General features: G+C 39.2%; 1 protein-coding gene across 1 annotated transcript; it reads left to right on the top strand.

Moving 5' to 3' along the window:
• The first annotated feature begins 2773 nt into the window (after positions 1-2773).
• Positions 2774-8259, top strand: LOC118803528 (zinc finger protein 239-like). The gene is made up of 2 exons (XM_036564018.1): positions 2774-2889; positions 7047-8259. Exon 2 carries the CDS (start codon positions 7160-7162, stop codon positions 8198-8200), a length of 1041 nt encoding a protein of 346 aa, XP_036419911.1. The 5' UTR covers positions 2774-2889; positions 7047-7159; the 3' UTR covers positions 8201-8259.
• Positions 8260-10655: the final 2396 nt, after the last annotated feature.

Raw genomic sequence — 10655 nt, 5'->3', positions numbered from 1 at the left:
GTTTAAACAAAATAATAATAAAACACTAATAGAATTAGTGTCCCCACCAGGGCTGCAGGGGGTTCGCGGTGGAGCCGGTCCTCATGATCGCAGGTGGATTTGTATGATTCCACAGACTACTAGAATGAACTGTTACCCACAGAGATGATTTGGCTGGATATAAGCAGATTTCTGCCCCCTAACACCATCTTTATACCCAAAAAGTTCACTTTAAAATAGTACACATTTTTATTCTGGGGGAAGATGATCAAGGATTCAAGATAGGTGGAAGAAACATCAATAACCTTAGCTATGCAGATGATACACTCATAGCAGAAAATCTGGTAGACCTGAAAGCCCTTATAAGGACGGTTAAAGAACAGAGAAAAAAGATGGGATTTCAACTTAGTATGAAGAAGACTGAGGTTATGACAAGAGTACAGGACAACAGTGCTAACTTTACCACTGATAGAGAGGGGTGGAAACATGGTGGACAGTTTTTTCCTACTCAGATCAATTATTAACAACATAGGACTCAGAAATATGACCCAGATCAGCACTTGGTAGAACAAGAATAAAGGTGCTTAAAAATATGCAAATGCAATTATTTGTCTTTACAAACAAAGATCAGAACTGCCCAGCCTCTGGTCTTCCCATGACTCTTTATGGATGTGTAAGCTGGAAAATAAACAAGCAAGATCAGAAAAATATAGATGCTCTTTGAACTTTGGTCTTGGCGAAGACTTTCAAGAGCATCTTGGATGGTAAAGAAAATAAATGAATGGATCCTCGAATAAATCGAGCCTCACCTTTCACTCAAAGCCCAGATAACCAAACTGAAGCTTTTGTTTTGGACATATTCTGAGAAGAACCAACTCATTGGAAATGATCATTGTGCCTGGAAGAGTTGAAGGTAAAAAAGGAAGAGGATGACCAGCCACAAGATGTATACAATCAGAGGAATCATGAAGCAGCCATTCAGAAGCCCAAACAGAAAACAGAATACTCTGGAGAAACACTATCGTCGCCATGAGTCGGAAACAACTTCACAGCAATTAATAATAATAACAATAGTAATAAAAATAATGTCCTGCTTAATAACAATCCTGCTGGATTCTATGCTGGTCTAAGTTGGTCAATGCTGGTCTGGCGCTGGTTTAGCTGGCCACCCAGCATGGTCATCAGCATCCAAAACACAACATCTGGAGGGTTTTGGTGGTGATCAGCATAACAGCTTCCATTGCTGCTGACCAGCCCACCAGCATCCAAAACACACCACATGCTGGTATTGTTGGTTTTGTTTTTTTATAGCACGGTTTAAAACAGAAATATGGTCAAAATTATTTACATGTGTTGCAAGTGGAAATTGCTATCACTCATTTGTTTTGGATCTTCTCAAAGGAGTTTTGGAAGGAATTATCTTTACTCATACTTACAGAATAATATCTACAAATGAGTTAATGACCTTGTTCCTCAACTGTAATACTGAATCAACTAGAATAAGTGAGGTTATGAAACTATTAATCTTACAGGGCAAATTTCACATTTATAGGTCTAGCCCAGTGATCCCAATCCTGGTCTTGGAGTGCCCCATGCCCTGCACATGTTAGTGATTCCCCTGGACTCCAAACATATCTAATCTAAAGAATCAGCTCATTAAAAATCCCGTTTGAGTTGCAGTGGGAGTGTTGGGGGGATGGGTTACTCCAGGACCAGGGATGGGAACCTGTGGCCTAGGGTCAAGGCATCGGTTCCATATTTTAGAATATAGTGATCTGAAAACAAGAACCACACAGCAAGAAAGCCGTGAAGACATCTCTTCTGCTGAGTGAAATCATTAAAGTATCAGAATGAGGGATAGATGGTTATGTATTTGAACAACTATGTATGTTACCTTTTTATTATACTTACTGTATTTTAAGTGATTTATTTGTAATTCATTTAGTTTTTGTCTGAGTTGTTCCTATAAGTTCCCATGAGCAAGAAGCTGTAACTGGAATTGTGCATTTGCCCTGTATATGCTGGTTTATACAGTAATTAAAAATAAATAAATAAATAAGAAAGAACTATTGCCGAATAATACAGGTTGGATTAACAAATAACACCTTTTGTGATCAACCTGAAACCATTACCTCTCTCTTGTGGTACTGGACAATTTCCATAAGACTGTGTCAAGGCATATGTGGATTTTTTTATTGATCAGTTGCATGGAGACTTTTTGGAAGGCTATAGTGCTTGGGTCCCTTGATGATGACAAAACCAGTATTGCTTATTACTTAATAAATTCAGCACTGTTTCCAGCTAAACTTCACATTATTAAATCAAAACATTCAAACTGTAAGTGACTGTCTTCATAGATTTTTGAGGAATGTGAGCAGAAGCCAATTAGCTCATCTGACAATAGAAAAGCTCTGAACACCTTGACTATTTAAAACACTCTTTGTATAGTTGTTTCATCAGAGTCAATCAAAAGTATGTATATATTTTATTTTTTCAATTATGATTATTTACAAGACTCAATATAGTTTCAGCAGAACTGTATTTTTTTAATTGATTACGCTTTTATTTATGGCCTTTTCCCCCCTTTTTTCTACTTCTTCTGCTAAGTTTATATTCCATCCTTTGTAAGTCCTCTTTTATTACAACAAACAAGTCATTTGTATTGAATAAATTAAAACGCATTAAAATAATATAACAGGTCTTCCAGACTCCACTGTAAGTCTCATCTCAGACCTGGTGGTGGCGCTAATTCTGTACCGGGGGTTCTCCAACCCCAGTAGCCTAGAGAAGAAGATCCTGCGCTCCTGGAACAGAAACCAGAGCTGCGCTGTTGACGCTGTTAAAGGTGTTTTACGCGGTTTCTCTTCGCTTCTCAGAGAAACGGCTCAGCGGATGTTCGCCGTTTGGAAAGTAAGTAAGGTTTAAACAGAAGCAGCCTTCATGTAAACGAGGCTGAATGACGTTCATTTGGCCTGTGTTTTGGTTGGTTTGTTGTTTGGTAAATGCACTGCATACACTGCAGTGTTGATGCTTTATTTAGACTTTACACTGCAGGTCTGCTCTAAAACCCTGATTCATTAATGTACTGTGGTAATGAGACTAATACTTTTATCTACACTCTTAAAAAGGTGGATCTTCAAAGGTTCTTCGGTAAAGCCAGTGGTTCTATTTAAATGGTTCTTTGCTTGGTGAAATAGTTCTTCAGATTGATGGAGAATGTGAGGTGTATCCTTCTGTATAGCACCCAAAAGGGTTCTGCTGTTGTTACAATGACAAGCTTGTAGCAATAAGAGAACCCTTTTTGATGCTATGTAGAACCATATACATCACATTACTCCATTAACCCTCTATTGCATGATGTTGCCTCAGGGCAACAAACTCATTTTCCTCACTTTACGATAACACTATACATATTTAAAGACAATGATAGGGTTAACAATAAAGAGTCTGAGTAAGTCAAAAAAAAAAAAGCATGTACTTGGTCATACTGTCTCTTAGAGGGCACATTTATTTATTTTTTTTAGCATTCAGTATCTTTTTTTCTGTTATGAGAAGTTGCAGAAATAGGTTTGTTGCCTAGAAGCAACATTGAGTGACAGTAGAATGGATTTAGCCACCATTTCCGAGGAACACGGCTCTGTACCATTTTCTTCCCGTTGTCGCACTATGTTACCTCAAGGCAACATATTCCAAAAGGACCCCAGCACACAATATTATTATTAATTTTTGGTCTGAAAAAAATAAATCAAAGATCATTTTATGCAAGAAAAGTGATCTGAACGTTTTTTTTTTTTTAATTGCTCCCATAGTGCGTGCAGTTGAGGGTTGATCTGAAGAACTATTTCACCATGCAAAGAACCATTTAAGCATGTAAATGTTTTTTCTGAGGTTTTAAGGTTGGCTGCTATTGTTTTCATTTAGGCTGAATACTTTTGTAAAATTTCAGGAAGAATTGTATAAATGTGTTTATTTTGCCAAACTATTACTTGCCTTAAATTCACCAAGTTACTTTTGAAGGCTGTCTATGTGTGCATCTTTTATTCCTTTGTAAGCTAATATATAAAGTCCTTTATCATAATGACACACTTTTCAGAAATACTCCATATTCACACATATTTCTTTGCTGCATTATTAATCTGTGCAGAAAAGAAACAGACCTTATAAGCCAATACCAAAACACTATACTTCAATCAGGCATAACCTTATAACCACCTCCTTGTTTTTACACTCATTGTCCATTTTATCAGCTCCACTTACTATATAGGTGCACTTTGTAGTTCTACAGTTACAGACTGTAGTCCATCTGTTTCTCTGCATACTTTGTTAGCCCCCTTTTACCCTGTTCTTCAGTGGTCAGGACCCCCATGGACCCTCACAGAGCAGCACTGCTGTGTCTGATTCACTCGTACCAGCACAACACACACTGACACACCACCACCATGCCAGTGTTACTGCAGTGCTGAGAATGATCCACCACCCAAATAGTACCTGATCTGTGAGGGTCCATGGGGGTCCTGACCACTGAAGAACAGGGTAAAAGGGGGCTAACAAAGTATGCAGAGAAACAGATGGACTACAGTCTGTAATTGTAGAACTACAAAGTGCACCTATATAGTAAGTGGATCTGATAAAATGGACAATGAGCGTAGAAAAAGGTCATAATGTTATGCCTGATCGGTGTATATAGAGACCATGTCAGTGGGTGTACACATATAAACACTGCAATATAATATAAATATAGCACAATGTGAGAGTGTACAGGTGTGGTAGGAAAATTGCAGCACGAAATGAGTATATATTCCGAGTGAGGGTTGCCGGTCAATGAAAGTCGAAGATTAGAGGAGACCAGTCACGCTGTCAGATAGTCTTGATCAATTTTCCAGCCCACTAAATAAACATTCAGATAAAATACATGACAATCAAAGGCATAGTTCTGAAGATGGAAATGTTTTGTTTGAGAACTTACAGTGGTATTCCTACGTCTCCGAGATTTCCTTGGCACTGTTTAAGAATAGGAGGGCCGTGGCCATATCGGCACTTTATGACCCAAACATCTCTTGCAGTTTGCACTGCGGCTCTGGTAAAGAGTTGCATTTTCTGTGAAATTCACAAACGTTTTCACTCCAAGTGAGTCGATATGCCCACTTAAGCTTTTAAAGGATGTGCAGAAACATCGGTCATCATTGCACATCACTGAAAGCCTTTAAAATTGGTTAAAAAAAGATAGTTGTTAATATTAACACAAACTGCCAATAAGTGTTTTGAAAACACCTGCATACATTCAGAAGATTTCATAAAGGATTTAAAGTTTAGGCTTCTTAAAATGACATCATATACAGACTGGAGCTCACACAAAAAGAAGCACGAATGAAGGAGACTGTAATAATGTTCTTCAGCTGCTAGAAAGAATGCTTGCTTGATATCAAATTGATGTCCTCAGCTTAGCAAAGTCACCAGAGACTGGGGTGATTTTGTTTCGCAAGCTTTCCACTTCACAAAACCCAGTGGACGGAAGAGTGCAGCTGCTGGATCTTGGGAATGGAGTCCTTTCTCTGTCTGATACTGGACAAGTGGCATCATTGGTCTGTTTTTTCCTTGCGTTTATCTCTGAAAGACAATAAAAACGGTGTCATGTTTTAAGCTCTGACAGACACATAATACACATTAAAATAAACAAACATGACTGTTTCTCTTGAAAAGCTGATGAGTTGTGCCAGCAGTTGATTAGCATGGTTTATATAGCATGGGATATCATGACATTGCATTTAAAGATGGGAAGAAACACTAGATTCAGAACTATACAGTTGTATGTTTGTGACCTTTATTTCATGCAGTTTGTGATGCAAACATACGTTTTCACCTTCTTGAGGGATAAAAAGTCCTGCTCCTCCTTCTGCCATGGTGCGGATCTGTGATGACTGAGACTGTTTACAAGCTCCGCTCAGAGGGGCCGCATCACGTGATCTAAGCATGAGTGCACAGTGGGATGGCAGACCAGTTCTGCCTGTTTGAGAACCCTTTGATCAAACTGCAACTCGTCTAAACTGCAGTAGCGGTATTTCCAAATCCACGATAATGCTACAGTGTGTGTTTTTGTTTGTGGAGCCAATATCTAAGCTACTTTTGCGTTAGAAAGACCAGGCACTTGCGTTAGCTTAAAAAGCAGATGAGTGAGGGAAGTCAAATCGTTGAAGTCTAAGGTCCAATCCCATTTCACCCCTTGCCCCTACCACTTAGCCCTTAGTCCTCTGTCTTGTGTGTTCACGTCAATTCTTGTTGAGATAGAGGAGTAGGGCGAAGTATGCTAAAAGCATGCTAATGTCTCGGTAGCTAGCTAGCTAATGTTCCCGTTCCACCTTAAATAGTCCCAAGCAGTTCTGATGCCTGAAGCACCAGAATGTAACTGCTGCACCATTTAAGGTGGAACGGGAAAATTCGAACAAGAATAGCTGACTTCAGATTCGCATCACCAAAGAATTAGCGGTAGGCGATAATAAATAATTGTCTTATAGCCCCTCTTTGAAGGCATATGATGCCCTAAATGTAACTAAAGCCCAGCAGCAACGTTGCTGAAGTTTTCCCTTCTCTGCTGTCACTGAAGTTGGGCCGGGTCGCCCACAGAACACCGCTAGTAGCTGTTAATGAAGTAATGTTTTTTTTTTTTTTAATTTGAGAATTGTCCCATTTCGTAGGGCAAGATTTCAACCACTAACCCTTGTAACTCAGTTCCAAGGGGTTAGGGTGACACTCGAAAACAATGGGTAGGGATAAAAAGAAGAAATGGGATTGGGCCTAAGTGAAGACTGAAGTCTAACCTCTTCTGTCATGCATGGAGCCTGGTTAGAGCCTTATTTCCTCTTACTGTGCCTAGGTCCATGCATCAGCCTGTACATTTTAAACTCCTAGAATGGACAAGTGCATAGTTTAGCTTTACAGTTAATGAACAGTGTTCTTAAGGAGGGCCTTTTCCTGCATTTTCCACAATGTATAATCCCAAAAGTTGTATCATACTTTTTGTTGCATTTCATGTTGTTTTGAATCTCTTCCCCTTATTTTCTCTCCTCCAGAATTGAATGACCTCCTATTGCAAGTCTTCTCTTGCTCCATGTGTTCACTTTTCTACCCACCTCCAATTTACCTCCACAAACAGTTGAAATCCGAAGAGATTACCTAAGAGAACATGGCCTCTCCTCAAATGTCCACTGATACTCTCACTACTTGCAGACAAATGGAGAAAAATGCAGGCAAGCAAAGAACTCACCTCTGCTCAGAATGTGGCAAGAGTTTTACCAAAAAGAGTAATCTTCAGGCACACCAGCGCCTTCACACAGCAGAGAAGCCCTACCAGTGCTCAGAGTGTGGAATATGTTTTGCTCGACAGAGTCATCTCCAAGAACACCAGCGCATCCACACAGGGGAGAAGCCGTATCAGTGCTCAGAGTGTGGGAGGAGGTTTACTAGAGGGAGCCATCTCCAAACGCACCAACGTATTCACACAGGAGAGAAGCCGTATCACTGCTTAGAGTGTGGAAAAGGTTTTACTCGACAGAGTAACCTCCAGCAACACCAGCTCGTTCACACAGGAGAGAAGCCGTATCAGTGCTCAGAGTGTGGGAAGTGTTTTACTCAGCAGGGTATCCTCAAAAGACACCAGCTTAATCACACAGGAGTGAAGCCGTATCACTGCTCAGAGTGTGGAAGAAGTTTTCTTCTACGTTATTTTCTACGAATACATCAGCGGGTTCACTTGGGTGTGAAGCCGTTTTATTGTTCAGAGTGTGGGAAGAATTTTAATCTGTATACTGTTTTCCAGCAACACCAGCGCATTCATACGGGAGAGAAACCTTATCAGTGCTCAGAATGTGGGAAGAGCTTTACCCAAAAGAGCCATCTCCAAGTACACCAGCGCATTCACACAGGAGAGAAGCCGTATCAGTGCTCAGAGTGCGGAAGGAGTTTTATCCAACTGTGTTCCCTCCAGCAACACCGGCGCATTCACACAGGAGAGAAGCCGTATCACTGCTTGGAGTGTGGGAAGAGTTTTACTCGACGGACTACTCTCACACAGCATCAGCGCATTCACACAGAAGAGAAACCTCATCACGTTCAGACTGCGGAAAACGTTTTAGTGACTGAGCTGCCCTCAGAACACACCAGCTCATTCATACAGGACACAAGTGACCTCACTGCTCAGAATGTGGAAAGAGTTGTAATTGACTAATCTCCAAAAACACTGGTACATTTACCCAGGACTGAAGCCAAATCACTGCATTTGAGTAAACTGAGTACACTTAGAAGGAGATGTAATCTCATCAAAAACATTCACCGTGAATGACGTAACCAACATTTTTGCTATTAAAGGTAGTTGTGAACAAACAAGACTAGGCATAGATGGAGTTTCCCCAGAATATCCTGTCTTCCGTCAGGCTTCTGAATGGCTTGTTCATTGTATCCAGTCATTGTATCCATCCATCTTGTAGCTGATCGTCCTCTTTCTCTTTTACCTTCAACTGTCCAAGCGTAATGGTCTTTTCCAATGAATTGGTTATTCTCAGAATATGTCCAAAATAAGAGAGCTTCAGTTTGGTTATCTGGACTTAAAGTGAGAGGTGAGGTTTGATTTAGTTGAGAATCATTTTTGTTTTCTTTGCTGTCCAAGGTACTCCCAAAAGTTCAAAAGCATTAATAGGACACATTGTGGTCGGTCTCTGCTTTTACAGTAATCTTTTTGTAATGTTACATTTATCTGAAGCAAGAAAAAAATCTAATGAGGTTAGATGCTGTTTAAGCTCAAATAAAAGTCCTTTTGCTGTTATTTCACCCATTATTAGGCCACTGTTACTGCAAGGCATATTAAATGCTTCAGTAAGTAAAGTGTTTGTGATTTCTTCACTTATTCTCATATTGGTCGTGCTGGCAGTAGTAATGTGTTGTTACAGAATGAGTTGGCTGTAGCTGAAAACAGGAACATCCTGTCTTTGCCTCCTCATTATCCCAAACGTGTTGCCTGTTTGTATTACTTTGGCTCTGGTTTAGCATTTGATGGTTTTCGTGTCATTCTTAGCCCTGTTTGCAAGTGTTCCATTTTAGTTTTTTCAATTTTTGACCTTTTTCTGCCTTTGTTTGTTGACTGATTGTCTGCATTTCGCACGTCTGCCTATCTTCCTTATCCCTGCCTCTCGAAATTCAGGTGAAATTACTTCAGAACATTTGATTTATTAGATTTTTAAAATAACACACATAGTGTAGTTAGTTAGTTAAACAGAAGGTAGACCAAGGTTTCATTAACAGTTGAATGATTAATACTATAACTTAGCTAATTTTGGGAACAAGGAACCTGCATGTGTATGATGTAAAAGTCACAAAAGAAGACTGAACTTAAAACATAATTCTTTCTTAAATAAGGTTATATTGTATTACTGAACTGTTCACTGTATATCTGGAACATAAAAACATAAATGTTTACCAGAATGTCTGTAACAAGCTTTGTTTTCCAAAGTCTGCGTAGTCTTGAGCTGTGTAGTACTGAACTCAGTGTTTTGTTGTTTTTTTTTATCAGTGCAATATTGAAATAATACTGTAAACTGTGAATATTGTAAATGGTGCTCATCTACTGCTGGTGCGACTCCTACCATATAAATATTGGGTCATTTTTAATGTCAGAAGAAGGCATGTCAGATTTTTAGGAAAAATGGAAGACCAATTCCAGATCCAATTCAAACCAGATCTGTGGTTTGTTGAGCCTGGTTAAGCTTAGGTACTGGTCTACCAAGCTAACACTAGCATGATCAGCCTACTGTGCTACAGTTGTTGTTCAGTTAATGGTTTAACATTTAATGGATGAAGAGTTGAAAACCTCACTAACTAATTTTCTAACCATTAATGTTAAATTGTGAACTTATTTTTGTGTCTGTTAAGCTTAGTCTCATCTGCTCAGTCTGTTCAAATGTGGAGGGCTGTACTTATCATAAAATGTGCCTGGCGGTCGAAGGATTTGGGGGGGTGGAAATGGGAGGCAAGAGAGCATAAGAGGCAAGTTTGCATAATGAATGCTGTTATGCAATTTTTAGTGTTTTCCTTGGCATAACTAATATACAAAAATACTAGACATAATTCAACATAGATTTTTTTAACGATTTGAATTATAAGTTTAGGAGTATTTTATATAATATAAATTGATCAAGGCCTCAATTTCATTTTAAATTTTTTGTTGATGTCGCGAAGATGTAAGGACGCCTAGAAATAATTTGACAAATTATACATTTTGTAAAACCCAGATGGGAAATGATGCAAAAATCATGATACTCAATCTTGTTTGTTTTTTTGTGCTATAAAATCAAAATTGACTGTTTATTTTCTGTAACTGTGTGTAGGTTTATGCATTAATCTGTACACACTAAACCAATGCATGTTTATAGTTTCACTTTACAGTTAATGGACAGAGTTGTTAAGGAGGGCCTTCTCCCGCACTTTGCACAATGTATAAACCCCCAACAGCTGTCATACTTTTGTTGCATTTCAAATTGAGTTTTGAATCTTTCCCCCTTATTTTCTCTCCTCCAGAACTAAATGAGCTCCCACTGCAAGTCTTCCCCTGCGCCATGTGTTCACTTTCCCATACACCTCCAGTTTATCTCCACAAAACACATTGGTAGAAGCAAGAGGAGTAAGTCAGA

Source organism: Colossoma macropomum, unplaced genomic scaffold (assembly GCF_904425465.1).
Source record: "Colossoma macropomum unplaced genomic scaffold, Colossoma_macropomum, whole genome shotgun sequence".
NCBI lineage: Eukaryota > Metazoa > Chordata > Actinopteri > Characiformes > Serrasalmidae > Colossoma > Colossoma macropomum.
The sequence above is the reverse complement of the archived record's forward strand: the minus strand, read 5'-3'. Positions and strand labels throughout refer to the sequence as shown.

Coding starts and splice junctions, on each gene's coding strand:
- LOC118803528 (XM_036564018.1), top strand. CDS start 7,160: ATGGCCTCTCCTCAAATGTCCACTGATACTCTCACTACTTGCAGACAA.